The following is a 25,618-nucleotide window of genomic DNA, read 5'->3' on the forward strand; positions in this document are numbered from 1 at the left end:
TGCTTTCACCAGAGTCACGGCCGTGCCTCTCGGAAACGGAGAAAAAACGTGTTTTCTGTCTTTTTTCCTTTCACGAGAGGCACGATTTTGCTTCCGCGAGAGGCACGGTTGTCCTTCCATGAGAGGCACGGCCGTGTCTCTTGGAAACAAAAAAACGTGTTTTCTGGTTTTTTTCTACGAGAGGCACGGTTTTGCTTTCGTCAGAGTCAGGCCGTGCCTCACGGAAACGGAGAAAAAACGTATTTTCTGTTTTTTTTTCTTCCGCAAGAGGCACGGTTGTTTTTTCATGAGAGGCACGGCAGTGCCTCTCGAAAACGAAAAAAACTTGTTTTTTGTTTTTTTTTCCTTCCGCGAGAGGCATGGTTGTGCTTTCGCGAGAGTCATGGCCGTGCCTCTCTGAAACGAAAAAAACATGTTTTCTGTTTTTTTCCTTCCACGATAAGCACGGTTGTGATTTGGCGAGAGGCATGGGTGTGCCTCTTTCGGAAAGGAAAAAACCCCGTGCTTCCGGTTCGGTTTTTTTGTCCGGTATTTTTCGTAAAAAAAAAGTTTGTCAAAACCTATCAACATGAGATCTAGTTTTGAAGATTTCGACGCGAGAAATCCAACGGTGAAAACGGTTCGAGATTTAGACGCATAGTTTAAGAAGTAAAACATTTTGAATAAACAGATATATGAAAAAAAAATGTTTCGCGGGGACTGACTGTGTGGGATGTACTTACGACCGGAAATGATTTCGCCTGTATAATTGTATTTTTTTTTTGAGCACTACTATACGTATAACCGTATTTGGTCGCTCCCGGTCGCACAAGACCTCATTTTGCCGAGCGTGTGTGCCAGGAGGGCATATCCCCGACGGTTTCTGGGTCGTGTGGGAAGGACCCCCTAATCGCCCACACTCACTAGGCGACGGTTCCAAATATCGTCGCGGAAAGGGATTTTAAACCGTTTGTATAGCACCGACACGTACCAGTGTATCCAGCCATTGCACAGACAGTCTGGGTAGCTACCTGGATCATAAGGCCATGCTTGCGTGCATTTCGGCCAAGTGGCCATGTATCCCCTCACTCGCCCCCTATCTTGTCCTAGACTATAAATAGTCATCCCCTACCTCATTTCTAGGGTTCGCAAAGTATATTGAACTAAATTGAGAGAGCTTTGCTCCAGTTACCTCCTAGAGGATCAAGCCCCCCTAAGGGAGAAGAATCTCTCAAGATTATCAAGCCCTCCTAAGGGAGAAGGATCCACATCATAGGGTCACCAAGGCCTCCTAAGGGAAAAGGTTCTCTTGAGATCACCAAGACCCCATCTCCATAGGATTTGGGAGAAACTACCCTTGGTACTCTTTTCCTCTTGATGACCCTGTACTCTTGTGGATCTCATATGTTTGCCAACTTGGTGGATGTGTGATTTGGATCTTGTCTTGAGTTATTCCTTTGTTCTTCCGTGTTCCTCTTGAATCCCCTCCAAGTGTGAAAGATTGGGCAACCTAGGGTCTCTACCCTACATCACGTCCATGGCAAAAGGAGGGGCGGAGATAGACGGTAGGGCAACTTCAACTAGCCGGCCAATTTTGTCCAGCTGTGTCCGTTTGGATCCACGAGGGCAAAAGCCACGGCCCAACACGCGGACGCATACCCATATTCTACAGCCTGGTGTCCATGTGGATGCAAATCCAGACCAAATTTGCGTCTGATTTGCGCCACATAGACACGAGACGGACGCAACGCGCGTCTGCTCGGTGTTCGCCTTGGACCCGCGCGTCGGCCACCTAACCATCACGCATCTGTCGTATTTAAGTCCACGCATAGGGGGGCCTGTCAGCCACCCAAACTCCTCCCACACGTGCGATGAAGGGGGGCCGCCCAGTCCACTTCCGGTCGTCTTCTTCGAGGGTGCGCCCCGTGCACCGTGCGCACTCACCGCTCCACCACCACCATCAGTGGTGAAGGAGGATCAGGAGGCCAACACTGCAGCCCTCAAGGAGGCCATCGAGCAGGCGTTCCGTGGATTTTAATTAATGTAAGACTAGACTTTTGCTAGCTGTTTATTTTTAAAAAAAAACTGAAAACCGGCGCAAATGTCAAATAGGGTCCGTCCATGTTGGGCAGACGAAACCGGACTTTGGTGTCTGCGTGGCCAATCCAAACAGAACGCACACGTTAGTGTTGGCCTTATGGAAGGAAGTATGCCTGCAGGGAAATGAGTGGCCGACGAGCGGTCGGTGGGACCCGCGTCGACGTGTGGCGCATCATGATTAACCGACCCATGATTAACCGACCGAGTGGGCAATTGGTCTGCCAGTTCTGGTCGTTTACCAAGAGCAAAGGGGATGAGAAACAGAGATTGGTAGACGAGAGACAGAGTACATTATATGTTTATAGGCAACCTGAACGCTACAGGACAGAGAACCCATCTTAATACTGTACTAAGGAGGCTTCGACTCGGTCTCTTGCTCACACATTACAAGTGGCCCCGGAGGGTTTTCCACCAATCAGCACGCAGGCCGCGTCACGGTTTACTCCATCTCAGCTTATCATATTACCCTCCTTGTCAGGCATCGCACGAGCAGAGGGGCATTCTCAGAAATCATTATAATCAACAAATCTCAATCTTCAGGTGAAGGAGTACAGAACGCACGAACCAGGAACAGGTCTAGGGCAACCTGGACTACCTGCAAAGATGATGTTACAGATCAAAACTTGAATGCCGTCGCCAAATTAGAAAAGGAGATGTGATATATCAAGACTTACACTACTTGGCACAAAACCACATTGAATTCAAGGAACATGTGCTATTCTGGATACATCCGTTTGAGCGACAAGTAATTCCGGACGAAGGAACTATAGTACATTATGTAGCACACGGTTCACTAATGTTAATGCAAACATACCTCAGTCAATCTATTTGATGACCTCGTAAAATAGAATTGCTGGAGTGCAGTCCCTGCACATAGCAAACAAATCCTCCCAGGGCACTTCACACTACATGGAAGTTACCAAAAATTAAGATTCAGCATGCAGAAATGTTAGAGCATACAATAAGAGGTTACATGTTACACCTACCCTGTTGATTTCTCTGCGTGCATCATACATAACCCATCCACTTTCACATCGAGCAATGCCAACGGGCTCATTGTCCACATAGCATATCTGTAAAGAAATAATATCCGGTGGCTTATACTTGGATATGTGCAGGAATATATTAGCACATGTGCATATAAGATGGGAAGATATCTGCAAGTTTGTCCTTCTCCTTTAACCTTGGCCTTAAAATATATTCTCATGTGACTTCGGAATAATATCCTCAATTCATACTTCATGGCGATTCCAACATTCCACGGAAAAACACAGCACATCTCTACGGCCTTTTCAATATATCGGTGAATCCAAGTTGGGTTTTAAGATACTGTGTGTGCATCTCAAAACAGAAAACCATGCACAGCTTTTCATGGCTATTCATATCAAACAATATTCCCCTTCCTCGTAATACCTTAATGTCAAGATCAAAACATAATCATTAACGGTTCAGGGCCATAATCAAATTAGTTTTTACAGATATTATTATGAACATACCATTGCGGCTAAGCCGTAAAATATTGTGCCATGGTTGTACTCAAATGTCATCAGAGGTTGAAGAGTATCATCCCATATTTCCGCCAGTGATTGCTGATCCTCCATCTTCATTGAGCAATGTATGACTGACATGGCAAAATCAAATCAGTAAGACTCAGCAAGGTAACTTTATTTTCTTATGAGTAACAAATCCTACAGATAAATATTACCAACAGCTGAGTATGGGTCCTTCAGAGCAGCAGAACTGCACTGTTTGCATATGTGCTCGACCTGCATAAAAAGATAAATTACCCTCAACATGCACTGCTGCTGGAAATTGATCGTACATACAAATGCAAGTATGCAACCATAAGTACATTTGTAGAATTTAACAAACCTTGCTTGGATCTGCATTAAGTTGTCCAGGTGAACATGTTTTGCAACCACAACCCATTGGCCTCATGGGCTTCATAGCAGGAGGGTAATGATACTTGCAAACAAAAGCTTCTGTTTCTGGCCTCATGGTATCAGACATGATTCCAAGTTGTAAACAAACATCTGGCAAGTGTAGTCCATTAAGAATGGCTACTGTGGTGTCAGATACACGCTTGCTTCTGTCCTGCCGCTGCAGAATGCGTCTCTTAATTAGTCATGATTGTATATCAATGGGTCAGTACTTCCGATGCAAATATGCTATGCTGGATGATCATATTTCGCACAGAAGTGAGAATGATAAGTGGAGAAATGATAAGCATGGATATTAAATATGTGTACCTCGTCAAAGCAATTGTCATCCTCCAAGGTTCTGCACACTGTGTTGGCTAGAGGGAGCAGTTGTTGCTGGTGATCTTCTGCCTTCTCCCACAAGTGTAAGATCTTGTGAACGATGACACCGACACATGGTTCACCGTGGCCATGCTTGGAGCAGATAGGCTTTGTCTTCATAACTTCATCAAGGAGAGGCTCCATGCACCATAATGTCTGCATTTGGAGAAGTTCAGAAAAGTTCCGCAGCAGAATGATTAAATCCATTTTTCAAAATCATAAGTTGCCTACCCTGAGGATAATATCCACCAAATTGATGTCATGAGAGTTTGAACTTGGGGAGTCACGAGTATCTTGGTCAGCAGTAAGAGTTGGTGTTTCTCCTGCTTTGAGATCATAATTAACCTTTGACTTTGTATGAACATTAATTGAATACAGAGAATAATAATATATAAGAAAAAGATACTCAAATATGGCTGGAACAAGTGCTTCTGAAATCCTGTTCGCTACCAAATTATATGTTGTATAATGCTTTTATGCAGAAATCATTTCTCTTCTCAGACATAAGTGAGCATAAACCTTTCGCCAGTATTATGATATTTTGGTAACCGGAGGAAACCAACAGAACCTGCACCTGAAAGTTTAAGTTAGATTTGCTTTTTTCATCAACTACTGACTCTGAATATTGTATCCTATTACTGATTCTGAGCATTGCGTTTTGTTAATTATAAGATTCTTGAACTGCAATACGCCCATCTGCTTGCAGCTCCAAGATCCCTAGAGTACAAACGTCAAAGGAAATAAGATTCACCCTCGTTGAAGGCTGAAAATATGCATGACGGCTTGGCAAGTATCCAGACTAAATTATGTATTCCTGACATATGTCAAGTTCATTTTCTGGTTGTGATCACTTGAAGTATTGCAATTATGGAACCTCCTTTTTTCCCTTGGTAGTGCCATGTCAGGAAGAAATTGTAGTTTCTTAATAAATATTGGCACAGAGAAAGTACCTGTTTGATAGAGCACTTCCTCTTTCATTGTCTCTTTATCAACAGCACTGTGACTGGAAAAGGTGGTCTCAATGTCATCCGCAGAGATCTTTTGACGTAGGGCTTCTCTATCTCCAGCCATACATTTTCTAAATTCATCCTGGAGAAACAGAAATAAGTGAATCCAAGTCTTGAACCAATAACCAAGTGAGATGCAAAAGGGATAGACATTATGCAGAACAAACCCAAAGATATGAGCGCGCCAGTGTCACGATGGATTTGCCATAGTCCAGAACAGCACATTCGAGGAACTGGAGCCAGAGCTCTCTGATTTCTTGCAGGTTACTTGACTGCAGTGCAAAGCAAAATTTTATTAGAAAAAACGGCTGCAAATCATTAGCTATCAACTTCCTATGCAGCAGCCAGCAAGCATGTAATATGTACTGCACAAGGTAAGTATGACGCATATAATGCTTATAAACACAAAACAGAAATTAGCAGCATCGCATAACCTCATATGTTGCGGATTTATGCGTAGGCAAATTCACCATGTTCTTCTTGATGTTCTCCAGGAGTAGAGTTCCTTGGCTCTGCTGGTCTTGATGAAATTTGTCCACTGGCTTTGCTACTTCTCCACGGTTCGGTTCCAAGAAAAGTAATCTGAACATCTCATCCCTTTCTTTGAAGCAGATGGTATCATGATTCTCCGAGTCCTTGCCAACAACAAACCTTCCAGGAGACAATCGCTCTCTGGCTCAACTGTCGGATCTACAATGTCCTGTAGCCTCCGCAATACTGACCGCGAATGTCTCTTCACCATGTGCTTTAGGAGCAATCTAGTGCTTGTATGCTTTGCACTGCAGAGGGGACACACCCAGGACCTCCAAGACTTATGCTCCTTGAAGAACCTACAGGCGCTTGATACACTGAAATCATACGAGTGTTCAACCATCTTGCACTTGTTCTCTAGCGCATCGATTCTCACGGACAAGAAACTCTGCCTCTTCTCAGATGTCAAACAGTTTTCCCAGTATGATTCAGCAGACTGCAGGATCTTGTCAAGTAAATCACGGAACAGCCTAGTTACCGAACTCAACCTGCTTTGAGGATCCTCTCCTCTGATGGATCCAGTCGGAATGCAATCTTCCACAGGATCTGTAGGGTGCTGCAGTGCAAGGGCTCGGTGGCACTCGCCCTCTGCATCAATGTGATTGCCACAAACGAACAGAAGTCGCGCCTGAAACAAAGCAGCAGCGGTAGAATTGGGGAATTCCTTGGCTGCTCCTACTGCATCGCAGACAAGGCGTTCCACGCCATTGCTCCAGGAAGGATCCTTATGCTCCCGGGAAACGGCAAGCATATACTGGAGCTCTAGGAAGGGGCCCAATAACCGCGCACGCGCCGAGCCCGGGAAGCGCATGGCGAGATCCCTTGCTTCCTTCAGCGCCTGCAGCGCCTGCAGCTTGCGCTTTGCAGCAACGTCGTCGCTCTTGGCGACGTCCATGAGCCTCCCTGCCTCATGCGCAACTAGCCGATTGATCACCCTTTGATAGGATTGCCTCCTCTCGCGCCGAGTGGAGGAGACAGGGCTCTGGGAGGACTCGGGCGCTGCTGTGGCGTCCATGTCCATAGCGCGACGCAGCTCGGCCTCTGCCTCGAGGTACATCGACGACTCGGCGAGGAGGTCAGCTAACGCGACTGCGATGTCGGCGTTGTCGGGGGCGAGCGACTTCGCCGTCAAGAGCGCGTCGCGACCTTGACGGAGGTGCGACTCCGCGTCGGCCGGCTCCTTCTCCGAGCCAGCGGCAGCCGCGCGGGCGCCGATGGCGACGGAATAGTGGAGGTCCCCCAGGAGGCAGGCGGCGGTGAGGGACCTAGGGTGCTCCGCGGCGAGGGCTTCGGCCTTCTCCAGCGCCGCCGCGATGCGCCCATCTCTCTTGAGCTCGACGATGCGCTTGGCCCTGGCCGTGATGTCGCCGTCCTCCATTGTGGAGCCGGAGAGGGTGATTGGCGGTGGCGCTAAGGAGGTTCGGTGGGGCGCGAGGCGGCGGCGTCGGATTTGGGGCCAAAGACGGTGCGTTGGTTGGAGCGCGATTTGGGAGGTTTTGGCAGCACAGGAGGAGGGAAAAGGAGAAGGAAAACGGTGCCGAGTACCGAACGTTGAGTCGGAGGACAGATGCCACAAATCGCAGCGAAGCCTCCCGCAATGTCGACTGCATTTTTTTTATACTAAAAGAAATAGGATGATTTATAGATCGTTTGTTCAACTTTTGTCGCACAAACTCTTGTGTATATTTGTTTTGCAAAACAAATTTCACGATGTACTTTTTTTCGGGATAAAAGATATAGTCACCGAAAATGACTCCCGAAAATCACGCTCCCCCCTCTCGGGAGGCGACCCCCGGGCGACTGCCCGCCGGTGCGCCCTCGCCACCGCCGGGGCCTTCCACCGCCCTCCCAACCAAGAGAGAGAGAGAGAGAGAGAGAGAGAGAGAGTGCCTACATCCCCAGGGCACCGCGATCTCATCGAGGAGGACCCGCTAGGGCTCCGGGAGATCCGGAAGAGGATGGGAGTAGCGATCCGCTCGCTGGTTAAGCGGACGAGGGCAGGAGGGGCATCCTCGGGGGGATTGGAGAGATACTGTGAGCCAAGATCGAAGGAGATATTGGGGCGTGTACGCGAAGGGATGGATCGATTCCGCAGGACCATGGAAGGAAACAGATCAAATTTAGAGGCAGTTAAGGGCGGATTGGATTGGAGCCAGAGGGATCAAGATCTGATCAACAAATCCCGGATTGCAGGGAAAGGATTGGGAATAAAGGAGAAGATTGAGAGTGGCCCAGATGGTGATTCAGAGAAAGAAATGATTTGTGGTGCTATGCTTCCTACCCCGACCCAGGATTGCGCAGATGGACAGATGGTGTTTCTGACGGATCAGGGGGGGAGTGAACAGATGGTAGAGGATTTTGAGTCCGAGGGAAGAATTAAAGGGAGCCAGGTGGATGATGGGGGAGTGACCATATGCCTGATTCAGAAACACATCAAATTCACCCAAACCGGGGATCCCCCATACAGGTGTGTAAGGATGAAATCAATCAAAAGGGATCTATTTCCTTGTGTGAGCCATGGCTACGTGTATAAAAAGATATGCACAATACTGGGAGACTCCACACCACAGCCGCAAGAACACCATACGCCTGCCCTTGAGCACGAGATGGAGAACACCAGCGATCGCAAGATGAAGCAGCAAGCCACCGAGAGCAGGCTCGAGGTCGCCCCTTCGAATGGCGGCGAGCGCGGGGGCAGGAGAATGGAGCGAGGCTCCTCATCACATGGCGGGCAGGGGGCAATGCTCTGCCGGCCCCTCCCCCTGGCCCGGCAGCGGCACCAGCGGCGTGGCATGGCGCGCCAACGATCGAACTCGACCTGACAAGGGCAAGGGCTGCCATGAGTACCCGCTGGCTCGCTGTGGGGTACTTCTTCTCCGTGCTCCCCTTCAGCACGGCGGGCCTGTTTGGTGAACTGAAGAGCAAGTGGGGGCTGCACGGACTGCTCAGCTACACGCCTCTCCGCAACAATCGCTTCATGCTCGAATTCGAGCGTGAGGGTGATCGCCGGCACGTCCTGCAGAACGGCCCTTGGACACACCGTAAGGATGCATTCCTCATTGTTCCCTTTGATGAACAGGGCAAGGCGTCAGACGTGCCGGTGAACGTCATGCCAATCTGGGCGTGCATCTATGATGTACCACCTCTCATGCTCTCGGAGGAGATCAGATGGGCGCTGGGTGGCCTTTTGGGGAAAGTTTTGGGAGTAGATGCTAATAAGTTTGGGAATATTATCTCTGAATTTCTCCGTGTACGGGTAGAACATGATGTAAACACTCCTCTCCTGCGTGAGATCGGTCCTAGAGAGTTAGGGGTGGAGGAACAAATGGACCTAGATGTCAAGTATGAGAGAGCCCCCCGTTTTCTATATGTACTGTGAGCATATAGGACATGGGGAGAGGGACTGCAGGCTGTCGATAGATGATCAAACAGTGAGGTTCACAGGTGCGATGAGAGCATCGCCCTACAAATCAAGCAAAAACAAGGGAGGATTCATGGCGCCCGATGCGTGCAGCGCCAGACAGTTCCTGCACTTTGGGTCCGAGTTGGATGGGGATGCATGGACAGCACCGGCCAAGTTGGCCTGGGAGAAACTTGGCAGGGACAAGAGGGTGGTGCATGCTCGCTCACAGGAGATGGTAAGGTACAGGGATATCTCTGATGATGTACTACTGGACCCGGCTGTACAAGCGGCGATCGCCGCGGTGAGCGCGCTCAGAGTGAGTGAAGGCCATGGACAGGACGGTGCAAGGAAAACAAGCATCGGCGAAAACATGGCGACGGACCCGGCACAACCCGCGCTGACCACGGTCTCTACTCCAGCCATGGCCTAGGCTGGCGCAAACACTGCACCAACTACAACTCCGGCTATCAGGGCGGGGGGCGACATCGACAAAACCCCGCTCGCTCACAACATTGCGGGTGCAACAACCCCTCCCTATCCGCCAGGGTTTGGACCGGACACGGTCAAGGCCTCACCTGCCGCTGCTGCTGCTGTCATTCCAGGAGATACGGGGGCGAAGACAGGGAAGGTGCAGGTTTCATATGAAGCGGGCAAGGTGGATGGCTTGGCTGTCCAAGACAGAGAACAGACCAGACAGATCAGCGATACGGAGAAGACATAGGATACATGGTTAAAGGTCAAAGCTAAGAGGTACATTAGTCGGTTCAAGGGAAGGAAAGGATCAGGGGATATGGACTCGGTGCTTGGCAAGAGAGCTATAGGCGACACGGCTGCACCAGTTTTGGTTAATACTAGAGAATCTGTTGTAATAGGGGACATGTGTAAAAAACAGAGAGGTGATGTGGAGGGAAAGGAGGAGGGAGGAGCAAGGGTGTTAGGTGGAAAGGAAGCTACCGGTGAAGGGGCTATCGGGGAACTGGCGGGCGCGACAGAGAGCGCCCGTCAGGAGGAATGACGATCTTAAGCTGGAACTGCCGGGGCTTGGGCCACCCTGGTACGGTTCGGGAATTGGTGTGCCTAGTGCATACCCATCGCCCCTCTGTTGTGTTCATTTCAGAGACACGACAGTGTGAAGAGAGCGTTAAAAGAATAAGAGATAGAATAGGACTCAAGAATTGTATCACCCATGATGGAGTTGGCAAGGGTGTCGGCATCGCCCTCTTTTGGGACGATAGCGTTGAAATAAATCTGCTCTCTTATGGTTCGCGTTACATTGATGTTCATATCCGGGATTCCCTCAACAGCCCACTCTGGAGAGGTACATTTGTGTATGGTGAGCCGCGTGCCCAAGAGAGATACCATATGTGGAACCTAATCTGGAGAATAAAGCCTAGATCAGCAGAACCTTGGATGATGATTGGTGGCTTCAATGAAACTATGTGGCAAGGAGAACACTTTTCTGCCGCAAAGCGATCTGAACGACACATGAGCAACTTCAGGGAAGTGTTGGGATGGTGTGACCTATATGATCTGGGATACAGAGGGCCGGCATGGACCTTTGATAACAATCAAAAGGGGAAGGCAAATGCGAAGGCTCGATTAGACAGGGGAGTGGCATCAGGACAATGGATGGATTTGTTCCCGCATGGTCAGATACAACATATTGTTACCTCAAGATCAGACCACTTCCCCTTGCTTCTCACTCTGGATAAGGTCCATATGTCGAACAGAAAGAAAAATTTCAGATACGAGATGATGTGGGAAAGAGTAAATACGTTGGAACCGACTGTAAAGAAGGCGTGGAGTAAGGAAGGCGCTGCAAGCACACTAGCAGGGGTGGCACAAAAACTGGGAGAGGTTCAGAAATCGTTGATGACCTGGTCTCGAAAGGATTTTGGGTCTGTCACATGGAACATTAAAAAGAAACGACAGAAGCTAAAGGAGCTCACCGAAAAATCGAGGCAAGGAGAGAATGAGGAGTTGATCAAGCAAACAGGGGCTGAACTGGATGAACTACTACTGAGGGAGGAAATTATGTGGAGACAGCGCTCTCGGGCGGCATGGATCAAAGAAGGGAATCAAAATACAAAGTTCTTTCATAGGAAAGCAACGTGGAGGCAAAAGAAGAATGCTATAAAAAAACTGAAAAATAATGATGGTGTATGGGTAGAGGAAAAAGAGGCTCTAAACAGACTGGCTACAGATTTCTTCAAGGATTTGTACAAGAAGGAAGAGGGGGTTGAGCCTTTTGAATTGATTGATATGTTGCCACGATGAACAGGAACCTAACGAAGGAGTTCACGAAAAAAGAAATCGGTGATGCCCTTTTTCAGATTGGCCCTCTCAAAGCGCCTGGCCCCGACGGCTTCCCCGCACGTTTCTTCCAACGCAACTGGGACACTCTAAAGGAAGATGTGATAGCCGCAGTGCAGAGGTTTTTTGCGGAGGGCATTATGCCAGAGGGAATCAACGACACAGCCATTGTGCTCATCCCCAAAGGAAATGATCCACAGAACTTAAGAGACTTCCGGCCGATTAGCCTATGTAATGTAATTTATAAAGTTATCTCGAAGTGCTTGGTTAATCATATGAGGCCTTTTCTGAACGAATTAATCTCAGAAACGCAGAGCGCGTTTGTTCCAGGAAGGTTGATTACGGATAATGCGATTATTGCATTTGAATGTTTTCATAAGATTCAGCAGAGCAAAACCCCCCACAATACATACTGTGCATATAAGCTAGACCTTGCCAAGGCGTATGATAGAGTGGATTTGGACTTCCTTGAAAGTGCTATGGAGAAAATGGGATTTAGTGCCTTGTGGATAAGCTGGATTATGAAATGTGTGAAATCTGTCCGGTTTTTAGTGAGGTTGAATGGGGAAATGCTGGAAGCATTCTGCCCATCAAGGGGACTCCGACAAGGTGACCCACTGAGCCCGTATTTGTTTCTTTTTGTTGCTGATGGCCTTGCCTCTATCTTTAACAGAGAGGTTCGTGGAGGGAATATTTCGCCCATAAAGGTGGCTCGCAATAGCCCGGGTATCTCAAACCTGTTGTTCGCGGATGATAGTCTGGTTTTCTTTAAAGCATCTAGTGACCAAGCCAGAGTAGTGAAAAGAGCCCTTACTCTGTTCCAGAAGTGTACATGGCAGCTTTTGAATAGTAGAAAATGCTCGATTTTATTCAGTGAACACTGTCCGATGGACGTACAGGAAGAAATCAAAAACATTCTTGCGTGTGAGGCTTCCACCTTCGAGAGTAAATACCTGGGACTCCCAACCCCAGATGGAAGAATGAAGGACGATCATTTTCAGCCTATCATGGATAGATTCCGCAAGAGATGCAATGACTGGGCAGGGAGGCATATGTCCTTTGCAGCCAAGGAGGTAAACGTCAAGGCAATTGCGCAAGCCTTACCCACCTTCGCTATGGGGGTTTTCAAATTTTCTGCGGGCTTCTACGACAAGTACGAATGACTGATCAGAGAGTTTTGGTGGGGCGAGGATGGAGAGAAGAGAAAGGTGCACTGGATGGCATGGGACCAAATGGTTAAACCAAAGAGAGCAGGGGGAATTGGCTTCCGGGACATGCAAATTTTCAATCAAGCCTTACTAGCAAGACAAGGTTGGCGCCTACTACAAAACCCCGATAGCCTTTGTGCAAGAGTTCTAAAATCCAAATACTACCCGAGAGGTGAACTCATGGATAGTTTTTGCATCGGACGCGTCTCAAGCGTGGAGGGGCATTGAGCATGGGCTGGAGCTTCTGAAAAAGGGTCTTATTTGGAGAGTAGGCAGTGGAGAAAAAATAAAAATCCAAAGAGACCAATGGGTATCGAGAAAGAGCGGTTTAAAGATAACAGAATTTAAGAGGAGATCAAGATTGAGATGGGTGAATCAGTTGATGTTGGCAGGGAGGAAATAATGGGATGTGGATCTTGTGCACCAACTATTCCATGAGTATGACGCAGAAGAAATCTGCAAAATAAGGATCCCGACAAGTAACGTGAAGGACTGTATAGCATGGCATGAGAAAGGTCAGGCGTTTTCTCTGTGCGTAGTGCGTATAAGATTGGTGCAAACCTTAAATACCACGGCGACCTAAACGCGTCCAGCTCCGCTAATGATGCGGATAACAGAAGTATATGGGACCTAATATGGAAGACAAAGGTCCCTGGAAAGGTTAGGATCTTTGCGTGGCAAGTTGCAACAGAAACACTCCCTACGAAGAATAATAAATGGAAGAGAACACCGGAGGTGGATAATATATGCAGCATTTGTGGCAAAGAGAAGGAGGATGAGTTCCATGCGACAATAAATTGCACAAAAGCAAGAGCACTAAGAGAAGAGATGAGGGAGCACTGGAACCTACCCGCAGAAAATTGTTTTCATTTTTCAGGCAAGGATTGGCTACAAAACCTGCTGGGGAACGGAGACATGGAGGACAGGACAAGGATCCTCCTTCTTCTATGGAGAGCATGGTGGCTGCGAGATAATTGTGTCCATGTAGATGGCAGGGCTACAATTGGCCAGCCAGTCCAATTTTTGACGAGATTTTTGGAAGAAATCAGCAAAGAAGGATCAAAAGACTACGTCAGCGAGAATGACCAACCCCGAGTCGGCCGACAGGGCAAAGTGGACGAAGACCAGCGGCGGGAGGAAATTAGAAAAGGGAAGATGCATACTGGGTTGTGTTCCCGCAGTAAAAAAGGTACACTGTACCATCGAGGGGAATCACACAAGCAATTCTGTGGGGCGAGAAGCATGCCCTAATATAAACGATGAGAGCAAGTGGGAGCCGCCAGCGATGGGTACATGGAAAATGAATTCAGATGCGACGTTTTTGCCTACTTCAGGGGAAGCTGTGGCGGGGATCGTCGTCAGAGACCACCTGGGCGTGGTTGCGCTCAGCTGCGGGCAGCGACTGGGAACATGCAATGGCCCAGAAGAAGCTGAACTGGCTGCGGTACTGCATGGATTGACAGTACTAAACAAGTACTTTTATGGGCGTGTGTGCATGGAGTCGTACTGTGCAACAATTATCAGCCTTCTTAACCATAGAGCAAGTAACCAATCCACACAGTTTGCCTTAATCACAGATGTTTGGGATTTGGAGAAGAAGTTCAGTGGGGTAACATTCAGTGCAACGAAAAGATCCAGCAACAAACTAGCACACGAGCTAGCCGCTATGGCGAGAAGACAAGGAAACTTCAGCCTATTTGGAAAATGTCCAGATACCCTTAGTAGCATCCTGGCAGAGGATTGTAATACCGTACCCTCTGTAATTTAAGTGGTGTCTGGGTGTTCCTCAAAAAAAAAAGAATTACATACATACAATCCACTAAAGGATGTTGAGTACCCGCCCTCTAGGAGCCTTCGCGGGCGAGGAGGGCCTCCGCGCCGTTCATTGCGCGGTGGCGTGCCATGGGTGGCTCTCTGGGCTGTCTGCGTCGTCCAATCTGCTCGGATGGCGCACCCAAGGGCGGATTGCCTTGGGGTTCATGATGGATGGACCGCGGGCACGGCTGGGGCCACGGTCACGCGGTGGTTTCGGTCGGGCCCGCAGGCAAGATCCTACGCACGGCCCCGCGTGCGACGGGGAGGCCGGGGCCGTCTATTAGTGACGTCCGCCACCTTTGTCGGGTTGCGCCGCTCGCTTGAGCCGGGTCCGGGTGAGATCCGAGCTCGGGGTGGCTCGTGCTGGGTGGTCGGAGAGGGCCATCCAAGTGAGGTTCGCGACATCAGTTCAGACGGCCTTGAGGCCCATCTGGCAAGGTGGTCACGACAGAAAAAGGACGAGTGACCAACACCACGTTTACCGAACTGGAGCCCACCGCTTCGGCCACTAACGAATTTTTTATGCAGGCGAAATCAATGGTCGGAGGAAGTTAATTATTTATTATCTACAAGATCCAAGCGGAAGGGTAGACAAGATGGTTTGGCGGATGGATTTGAGGTGCATATCTATCGAACTTTATCATTGGATTGTTAATGAAGTTGAGAAGGTTCCACCCAAATTTGCATCAAGAGATTCAAACAAGCAATGGCCGTTACAAACTTACCGCCCTAAGCACATATAAAATGGTCGAAGGAGTCTTGACATCATACTTAGAACAAGCTCTCATCAAGTTATTTTTCGGCACGCAACCTTTGCCGAAAAACAGGGGAAGCACGAGTTGACACCAGTTTTTGACGTGGCAGAATACATAATTAAGATGACCTCAAATGAAAAAGTTTTCAACATAAGAAGTCTCTGTATTGTACCCGGTGCATGCGGGAAGCAAGTTTTTCAATATTTTTTTACAGAATTGTGGGCCCAAATACACCCTCAAAACAAGCTCGACTGGAAAAAGTGCTCAACAGGGGAAATTATTCACTTCGATGAGAAGAACAAGTTTGCTTTTGGGATCATTGCAATCCAAGATCATATGTGTCATCCATGATTATCGCAAGAGAGCTATTTTATACAAAACGAGCCTGATAGTTCCATGCTAGACCGGAAGTTCCAGCCCTGATGCATGTCTGAGTTAGGCTAGATTTTGATGTTTTGGATGGGATTTAAGTCATTTTTGTTTCTTGTACGAGAAACCCAGCCGCCTCATATATAGTTGATAGGTGGTGGTCCACAAAGCATGGTCAAGGCAAAGAGTTCAAAGGACAACTTCCAATCCACAAAGCATATAGGAATGGGATTAAAAGTTCTCAAACGCTTAAGAAATTCCGGAGTGATAACATTGGATTATATCCAATGGCTAAGATCTGACAGATCCCTTTACCAAAGGGCTATCACGTGTTGTGATAGAAACTGCATCAAGGGAGATGGGTATGAGACCCATATTAGTTCCCATGGCGCTAATCCAACCTATGTGATCGGAGATCCTGTAAAGTAGGACCTGGGAAAACAAGCTAGTGTTTAACTAAGGAGAGTGAATTTACTAACCCACTCCGTTGGAGATGCAATACTCTCGAAAACTATATGGCAGGTTGACTTTTCTCTTAATATGTTCCAAAGTTTCTATAAGCAAGATGTTATCCTACACAACAATCTTCGGAGGAACACACATATATGAGCCCGACTACTGGTCACAGTCTATGAGATTGGGTGTTCTCTAGTAAGTTCATGAATAGGCCAGGAGTGTGACTAATATGCTTCACCCGAGAGGTCAGCCTTCGGTAGCCTAGTACCAGTAAGACATTTGGTGAAACTTCTTTACATCAAACTAACAATTCAAGGCATAGTCCATTGTTCAGTTGTGATGGAGTGTAGCTACTTGCTCTAGGTGGGTGTTCAACTCTAACATGTCTCCACAGAAAATAGTGGTATTATCAAAACAGTGTTTGGAACAGAGGACAACACATGGGCCCTCGAGATCTGGTGGGGGTTGTTGAAATATAAGGTGGACCTTGGGCCCATCTAACAATTTCTGAAGATCTCTAAGGGGCCATGTGGGTTATATGACTAGGTGGTGAGAAGTTTAGTATCACCCGGATTTAGAGGAAGAGTTGGACCTCTTTATAAGGGTTTCTCTTCCACATGCTGCTGAAGCTTGAGGAGAGAAGTAGTTCCCGCGTGCTCCTCATCGTCCTCCCGCCTCGCCATGCCTCATGCGCGCGCGTCATGTTCGTGAATGAGCCGAATCAAGCTCAGACCTATGTCACTTGTGCGCTTGCGCTTAATTTTTGCCAGTAAGGAACAGAGAGTCTTTAACAGACGAGCCACGATCTGAGTCGTTTGATTGTGGGTTGTTGCCAACTCGGTCGTGGGTCCATGCCACGTATTTCCACCCAAACGCGCCTATATATTTGCTTCGTGGGCCAACCCTAGCCCCCATGAAGAACAGATGGCATATCCTCTCCCTCCACACGCACTACCCACCATCGTTCAACTCCCTGTTGCTACCGCCGGGGATCCCATATCGTCCACTGCTTTGCGCGGTTGTACGAGAGAGCAGGCCTCCTAAACCCCGACTCTTGAGATCCTGTACGGGGGAGGGCGATTAGGTTTTTGGGAAGCATCTCCTACGCGAATACTCGCCACCGTTCATCTACTTCGTCTATGTTTGCATCGCCTTCATCATCACCATGTCCACACATGCTAAGAGACTCACTGCCCAGAATCTCGCTGTTGGGAAGAAGGTCGTCGAGGACGCCACTGTCGGTGTCAAAACTGGCGGATCTCGGGTAGGGGGTCCCGAACTGTGCGTCTAAGGCTAATGGTAACAGGAGACGGGGCACACAATGTTTACCCAGGTCCAGGCCCTCTCTATGGAGGTAATACCCTACTTCCTGCTTAATTGATCTTGATGAATATGAGTATTACAAGAGTTGATCTACAACGAGATCGTAATGGCTAAACCCTAGAAGTCTAGCCTATGAGGTTATGATTGTTGTGGCTAAACCCTAGAAGTCCACACCCTCCGGTTTATATAGACACCGGGGGAGCTAGGGTTGTACAAAGTCGGTTATAGAGAAAGGAATCTACATATCCGAATCGCCAAGCTTGCCTTCCACACCAAGGAGAGTCCCACTCGGACACGGGACGAAGTCTTCTATTTTGTATCTTCATAGTCCAATAGTCCGACCAAAGTATATAGTCCGGCTGTCCGAGGACCCCTTAATCCAGGACTCCCTCAGTAGCCCCTGAACCAGGCATCAATGACGATGAGTCTTGCGCGCAGATTGTCTTCGGCATTGCAAGGCGGGTTCCTTCTCCGAATACTCCAACATAGCCTTCCGAACATAGAAAACGTGTCCGGCTCTGCAAAACAAGTACCACACACCACCGTAGAGAGTATAATATTTCGCAAGTCTGATCCGCTGACAACTTTGGCAGCACGACATTACGTCACCACTCGGTCATTATTTTGAATCATTTTTAGCCTGCCACTCCACGTTTCGGGCGGTGGTTTTTATTAGCACGTCTTGTCAAAGCAGAGATCGTGTCCTCTTATTACGGGATTTTCATCAACACGGGCATGGGTAACCCAACCGTTCTGTTGGCATGTTTCCTTGGTAATAGGCATGTTTTAAGGCCGCGGAGGGGACGTTTGATATTCATCGCCTTTATAAAGGGGCCAAGGCCTGTCCTTTTACTCCCACGCTAGCTCTTTCCTCTACCTCCCACCTCAAGCTCCAACACCCAGGGGTTAATCCAGTCGCTTCGAGCATCTAGCCATGTCCGCACCCAGCCTTCAAGGCCGGTGGATGGCCTCTTCCGTCATAGAGGAAGACATCTCGAAGCTCAGGGAGGCAAGATACTTGACTGCGGAAATTTACCACAAGCTTCCTGATTAAGGGCAGGTTATTCCTACTCCCAGATCCAATGAGAGGGTCATGTTTATCTCTCACTTCCTCCGAGGGCTTGGGTTTGCACTCCATCCCTTTGTTCGAGGGCTCATGTTTTATTACGGACTAGATTTCCATGATCTAGCCCTAGACTTCTTCCTCCACATCTCGGCGTTTATCACCACGTGCGAGGCCTTTCTCCGTATCTCCCCACACTTCGGCTTATGGCTCAAGACCTTCAGTGTGAAACTGATGGTAATCAGCGGGAAACAAGCAGAGTGCGGAGGTGCTTCAATAAGCAAACTTACCACTTCCCCCTGGCCGAAGGGCTCCTTCGCAGAATCTTCTGATTTATGGCAACGGGAGTGGTTTTACATTACTGAACCCCGTGGTACAAAGCGGGTAGCTGCACCTGCGTTTTGATCTAGCCCTCCACTTCAGCTTGCATCATGGGTCAACAAGGGGTTGGACTGGGGTTCTGTTGATGAAGTGCAGACATTGCAAAGTCGTATGCGGAGCCTCATTAAGAAGGGCACCGGCCTCACCAATATCGTCCAAGTAATGCTACTCTGTCGGATTCTTCCGTGCCAGCGGCGTCCTCTCCGCATGTGGGAGTTCAATCCAGAAGGTCCACGGACCCTTCCGCACTTCTCCGGCATAATGTTTAGAGAGATGTGGAAATTGTTCTCCGACGCACGAAAACAGTGGCCGGATACAACAGAAGACATTGGTCTTGACTGCAATCATCCGGATACTCCGGTAAGTACTTGACTCCCGAACACAGTTTAGTTAGATTACTCATAACAATGTATTGATAAAACTCCACTCGGCCAGAGTTGGCCAAAGAAAGCGGAGAGAATCAGGTGTCCGGCTCCTCTTCCTGAAGACTATGCCGATCCGGTGCTAACAAGGATGCTGGCTCCGCCGCCATATGAAGTGCCGGCGGGGGAAGATAAGGAGGAGAGCGAAGAGGCCCAAGGCGACCTTCATTCCGGAGGCACACCAGGCAATTTGTCCGGGGAGACGGAACTTCCTCTTCCAAAAGTGAAAGGGAAGGGCAAGCTGACATCCCTTCTCCTCATGGGAAGAAGCAGACCGCCTCCGAAGACTTGAAGCAAAAAGCTTCTAAGCGGGGGAAGACATCCCAGTCAGGGAATGACGCTGACACGCAGTCACCCCGTAAAGATGAGCCCCTAGCCAAATAGTAAGTGAACCAGGGTGTTTTAAACATATCTCGTTCATTCTTGGCTGTAAGGGTAACATTTTAAAAACATATTTGCAGTCCGGCACACAGCCTTCCTCAACAGTCCTCCTCTTCGGGAGATGATGAAGAGCGAGAGCCTCCACAGATTTCCCTGCCTGATAAGGCAGACGACGCCAAGGTGTTGTCTCGGAGGATCTTTCCTGATCAACGGGTGGCGCAAGAGGTAGTGAAGACCGGGGCCAAAGGTAATACTTCGACTGCCTAGGGTCCGGGGCGTGCGGCCCCTAAGGGGAACAACAAAGGTCCCAAACTATCCGATGTCGGAGGGACGATGCAGCCCGTTCCGGATCTGGAGGCGCTGGATACTCTGATGGGCATATTGCAACATGCCTCCATCTCAGAGGAACATCGTACCTTGATGGGTGCGGTGGTTGAAAGAGTTCGGTCCGCGAAAAGCGGATTGAATGAATCTTTTACGAGCCTGCTAAGAGGCTTCGAGGTACGTAGTATAACTTTGATTATATTATAAATGCAAATTGCACCTGTGTATAGATAGTAGCCCCTGAGACTCTGGTTGACATCCAAAGGGACGCGATCAGAGGATCAAAAATATATGCCCAGGAAATGATCTGACTAATTGAAACACAGGTTGTTACATCCATGGCGACTGCCCAAGGTACCGAGGTAGCGCATCTGTAAGTGCATCTAGTGCCACCCCTAGTTGGTTTTGGCGTATTGACGACAAACCTGGTTGAGGGACTAATGTGTTTGTGAGAATTGCAGGATAACACAGGTAGTACTCCCTCATTGATTCGGTTTACCTACCGGAGATGACCCCTAAAAATGTGTGAAGACATTGAAGACAATGGTGGTCTGTGAAGCTATTCACGTTGAAGACTATGACATGAGAAGACATCGAGTGAAGACTATGGAGCGCGAAGACTTGGTTGTTTTGTTGTTTCCTTTTCTTCTTTGTTGAGTCATAGGAACCACTGCACTGTTAAGTGGGGTCCAAGTGAACAAAGTCAGAGTGACTGAAGTGATGCTCAACCAAATCCTATGTCTTTGAGCGAAGACAATGAGAGCAAATCTTATCCAGAGTCGGATGAGTCAGCTTTACTTGTAGCCCAAGTCAAGCTGCCGCGTGTGTTTGAAATCTGACCGTTGCGACACGTGTCAGTTCCTTAGTGACCCAGGGTCATTTCGGACAAATCAGGTCGGGTTGCCCAGTGGCTATAAATAGCCCACCCCCTACACCATAAATTGGTGGCTACTCAGAGTTAGTACACGGCTTTTATCGTTTGAGAGCAACCCACCGCCGAAGCTTTCGAGAGAGAATCCTTGCGAGGACAAAGTCCAAACCACCCAGAGCCCAAAGAGAGTTTGGCATCACTGAAGTCTTTCTGTCTGCGTGATCTGAAGACTTGTTACACTTGAGGACTGTGAATCCTCCAGCCGGTTAGGCGTCACATTCTGAGCATCCAAGAGTCATTGTGGATTGCCGGTGAACAAAGTCTGTGAAGGTTTGGAAGTCTACCTTGAAGACTTACCAGAGTGATTGGGCGGGGACTAGGCGTCCTTAGCTCAAGGGGAATAAGGTGAAGAAGCGGTCTTCTGAGTTGAATCTCAGCCTCCCTAACCAGACGTACAGTTGTCACAGCAACTGGAATTGGTCGAACAAATCTCTGTCCTCCCGAAGCTACTGGTTCTATCTCTCACTTCTCTTTACTTACAGTTTGTCTTCGTGAAGTCATTGCCTGCTTGCATTATCTATTTGACTTCACTGTGTGACTACTTGTTCTGATTGGCTTCATAGTATCTTCCATCTTGATCCATACTACCTAGCTGCTAATAGTCTTCGTGCTTTCACTTCATTGAATACTTGACTATGGCTTGTCTAGTGTAGTCTACCTTCTGCTGCATATGAATAGTGTCATTTCTATTGTTTGTCTTTGAAACTCCCATGTTTTGAAGACTTTCATAAAAATCGCCTATTCACCCCCCCTCTAGTCGATAACTAGCCCTTTCAATTGGTATCAGAGCAAGGTACTCCCTTGTTCTGTGTGATTCGGTTTAACCACCTGGAGTTTTAGCTATGTCGACTGCAGGGATAATCAAAGTCTCCGCTGCGTGCCCCATCTTCGATGGCACTGAATATCCCTACTGGAAGAATAGGATGCGCATGCATCTTGAAGCCATTGATGTCGATCTATGGTATGTCATCAAGAATGGCGTCCCCAAGACTGGTGAAGGTTTCACCCCTACTAATGTCAAGAAGTTCATTCAACTGGACTCTACCGCCAAGAACATCATCTGTGGGCATCTGAGCAAAGGACATTATGGCCGTGTGAGTGTTGTGGAAACATCAAAGCTAGTCTGGGACTGGCTCTCCAAGGTCAATGAAGGCGTCTCAACTCAGCGAGATCAACGAATCAGTACTCTCCGCAACCTCTTCAACTGCTTCAAGAGACATGACAATGAGAACGTCCAGCTCACATTTGATCGCCTCACTGATACTACAAATGAGCTCCAAGCACTCGGCGCCACTGAGATTACCAAGCATGAAATAGTGAAGACACTACTGAGATCTCTTGACAGCTCATTTGACACCTTAGCCCTGATGATACAAGAATGCCCTGACTTCAAGACTCTCGATACGTCTGACATACTTGAGAGGCTCAACACACATGAGTACCAGCTATCTGAGAAATGAGATATCTATGGCCCCAACTATGGCTGAACTCATGCTTTGAAGGAAAGGCTGCTGCTTCCTCATCTGAAGAAGAATCTGACTACAGTTCTGGTGATCCTAAAGACATTGGAAAGGAGCTTGCTATGCTTGTGAAGAAGTTACAGAAATTCACCAAGAAGAAAGGCTTCAAAAAGTCTTCACGGTCCATCTCAAGGAATGATGAAGCTTCTACCTATGACCACAAGAAGAGAACCTGCCACAAGTGCAAGAAACCTGGTCACTACATCTCTGAGTGTCCACAGTGGGACAATGACAAGAAGAAGAAGAAGAGGAGCAAAGATTATGATTCTGATTACAAGAAGAAGAAGAAATCCTCAAAGTCTTCTTCCAAGTCTTCATCACACAAGAAGAGCTCATCTGGCAAGGCTCGTGCTTTTGTTGGAAAGGAAATGGATTTATAGGAGGAGTCTACTTCTGAGGAGGCGGAGGTGGAGTCTGAGGGGGAGTCTGACTCTGGTGTTGCGAGTCTGGCTCTAGCTACAGCCTACGTTGCCAAGTCCATCTTCAATACTGAAGACAATGGCTCCGTCACCAACACTGATGATAATGACAAGGACGACTCGCCTCCCACCTACTGCTTCATGGCACGTGGTGCCAAGGTAAAATCAAGCGATGCTTACTTTCAAACATCTAGTGAAGATGACTTTGATGGTGAATCCAAACCTAGATACAAATTGCTGGCTAAAATTGCAACTGAACAACAGAAAGCTATGGAACATACTCAAAAACTGTTAGACAAAAGCGATGACCTATTGGACGCGGAAATGACCAAGTCTCAGTCCTTAATTGAAGACATCAAAAATCTTCATGTTAAGTACCAGGAACTTGAAGGTCGACATCAATCGCCCTCAACTTCTCATGAAAAGCTTTCCTATGATTATCTTCAAAGGAAGCAGGAACTTGAGAAATTGAGATCGGCTCATGAAGATCTTCAAAAGGAGAACGAGTCACTTCGCGATCAACAGATCAGTCCCGCTCAGGATGGATTTGAACCACCATGTCTAAAATGCATTGAGCGTGATAACGCTGCCTCTGTTGCTGAATGTTCTACTGCTACTACTGTTGCAATATCTTCAACTGCTGATGTGGTAACTAACCCCTCTGCTGAGGATACCACTACCATTGCTGATGAGAATGCCAGGTTGAAGACACTGCTTGAGACAGGGATGTACAAAAGTCTCAAAGGGCATCAAACATTATGTGATGTCCTCAAAAAAGCAGATTCTGAACCGAAACCCTAGGAAAGAGGGTGTTGGGTTCGAGAGGAAAATGAATGTTGATGGGTCATACAGGAAGCATGAGCAGTACCCCAAAACCACATGGGTTGCTGCAAAGGAACCCTCAGTAGATGCATCCACCTTATCTGGTTTCACTTGTGCTAACCCTATTATCACTGATGAATCCTTTGATGCAAACTATAAATTGTTTAAGAATAAGAATGGCGAAGTGTTTGCCAGGTATATTGGTACTAACTGCAGGAATAGGCCACCTATGAAGAAGATATGGGTACCCAAAGGTTGTCTTGAGAATCTTCCAGTGAACGTCATCATGACACCACCTGTGAAGAAGACAAACCCCATACCAAAGGCTTCATATGGTCCAAAAGCCACATACAGACCGAGGACTCATCTGAGTCACCCTAACGTCAATGTTTTGCAGGGAAATCATACTCAGTCCCATGAATATGAGCATGTTTCCTCGAACCGCTATGTTCATAGAACTAAGAACTTTTCTGCTTATTCCTATGAGTATTATTCACCTCCTGCAAGGCTATTTACTAGGGATCCAAAGCCGAAGTTCTCAGATACTGCACTTAGACTCATTGCTTCTAAGCCACCCCTGAAAATGTGGGTGGTTAAGAAAACTTAACTATCTTTTGCAGGGAAAGGTCTTGATAATCCCCAAGTGCAGGGAATCATCGTAGCAATTCCCAAAGGTGGAAGTGATAAGTATGGAGTGTCGCACCCACAAGGAGCTAAAGGTAAGATCAATATTCTCTCAAGCCCTATCTGCCACTTATACGACTCTACGTGCACCGAACATTTGCTTCCAACTAGGAACAAGAAATAAAATTGTGTTGTGGGTATGAAGAGGATAACTTTGCATGATATCGGAGAGCTAAAATATGAAACTAGGTGCTGTTATCATAAAGTTAGAATATATTACTAAATATTATAAATAGCGAGTGTGGAATAATGGTGGATCGGTGTGCGAAATTATCCTAGACAATTGTTAACAAGATCGGTAGTCATCATTGCAATTTCATATGAGGGAGAGGCATAAGCTAACATACTTTCTCTACTTGGATCATATGCACTTACGATTGGAACTCTAGCAAGCATCCGCAACTACTAAAGATAATTAAGGTAAAACCCAACCATAGCATTAAAGCATCAAGTCCCCTTTATCCCATACGCAACAACCCCCTTACTCGGGTTTGTGTTTCAGTCACTCACGCAACCCACTATAAGTGAATCATGAACATATTGCAACACCCTACAGCGGGAATCCCTCATGCTTGCGCGACACGGAGGGCACCATAGGACAGCACCAAAATAAAACATACAACTCGTACCAGTTTAGACCATCAATCAACCCAAGGACAAAAGATATCTACTCAAAACATCATAGGATGGCAACACATCATTGCATCATAATATGTGGCATAAAACACCATGTTCAAGTAGGGATTACGGCGGGGTGCGGGAGAGTGGACCGCGTAAAAGAGATGAGGATGGTGATGATGATGGTGATGTTGATGAAGACGATCACCACGGCGATGATTCCCCTCCCGATGGCACTCCCGTGCCACCAAGAGAGAGGAGGAGAAGTTCTCCCCCTTGTGCTTCCTCCTCCATGGCTTTCCCTCTCTGGTCCTTGGCCTTCATGGAGATGAGGGCCCCTCCGACATCCTCCTCCATGGCCTCCGGTGATGATGGCCCCCTCCGGCAGGGTGCCGGAGAGGGCCTAGATTGATTTCTCGTGGCTACAGAGGCTTGTGGCGGTGGAACTTCTGATCTAGGTTATTTCCCGAAGGTTTCTGTATTTATAGAAATTT

The 25,618-nt window shown here is 47.8% G+C and overlaps 1 protein-coding gene across 4 annotated transcripts; it reads right to left on the reverse strand.

Annotated features, from left to right (window-relative positions):
• Positions 1-2,333: 2,333 nt before the first annotated feature.
• On the reverse strand, positions 2,334-6,055 carry LOC123044191 (uncharacterized). 4 transcript variants are annotated; one of them, XM_044466857.1, is made up of 12 exons: positions 5,821-6,055; positions 5,554-5,658; positions 5,330-5,468; positions 4,611-4,702; positions 4,329-4,535; positions 3,952-4,179; positions 3,785-3,845; positions 3,576-3,700; positions 3,263-3,492; positions 3,066-3,152; positions 2,894-2,984; positions 2,334-2,674 (listed from the first exon to the last, which is right to left on the reverse strand). In XM_044466857.1, exons 1-9 carry the CDS (start codon positions 5,974-5,976, stop codon positions 3,361-3,363), a joined length of 1,245 nt encoding a protein of 414 aa, XP_044322792.1. In that variant the 5' UTR covers positions 5,977-6,055; the 3' UTR covers positions 2,334-2,674; positions 2,894-2,984; positions 3,066-3,152; positions 3,263-3,360. The 4 variants fall into 4 exon arrangements, with proteins under 4 accessions (XP_044322792.1, XP_044322790.1, XP_044322791.1 ...); XM_044466855.1 differs by having other exon boundaries at positions 4,611-4,705; XM_044466856.1 differs by having other exon boundaries at positions 3,066-3,492.
• Positions 6,056-25,618: the final 19,563 nt, after the last annotated feature.

The sequence above is a fragment of the Triticum aestivum genome, chromosome 2B (genome assembly GCF_018294505.1).
Source record: "Triticum aestivum cultivar Chinese Spring chromosome 2B, IWGSC CS RefSeq v2.1, whole genome shotgun sequence".
NCBI lineage: Eukaryota > Viridiplantae > Streptophyta > Magnoliopsida > Poales > Poaceae > Triticum > Triticum aestivum.

Coding starts and splice junctions, on each gene's coding strand:
- LOC123044191 (XM_044466855.1), bottom strand. CDS start 5,976: ATGTTCAGATTACTTTTCTTGGAACCGAACCGTGGAGAAGTAGCAAAG. Junction 4,706..5,329: donor GGAAGTGCTCTATCAAACAG/GTACTTTCTCTG, acceptor ATGATCTCAAAG/CAGGAGAAACACCAACTCTT. Junction 3,846..3,951: donor TTAATGCAGATCCAAGCAAG/GTTTGTTAAATT, acceptor CTTTTTATGCAG/GTCGAGCACATATGCAAACA.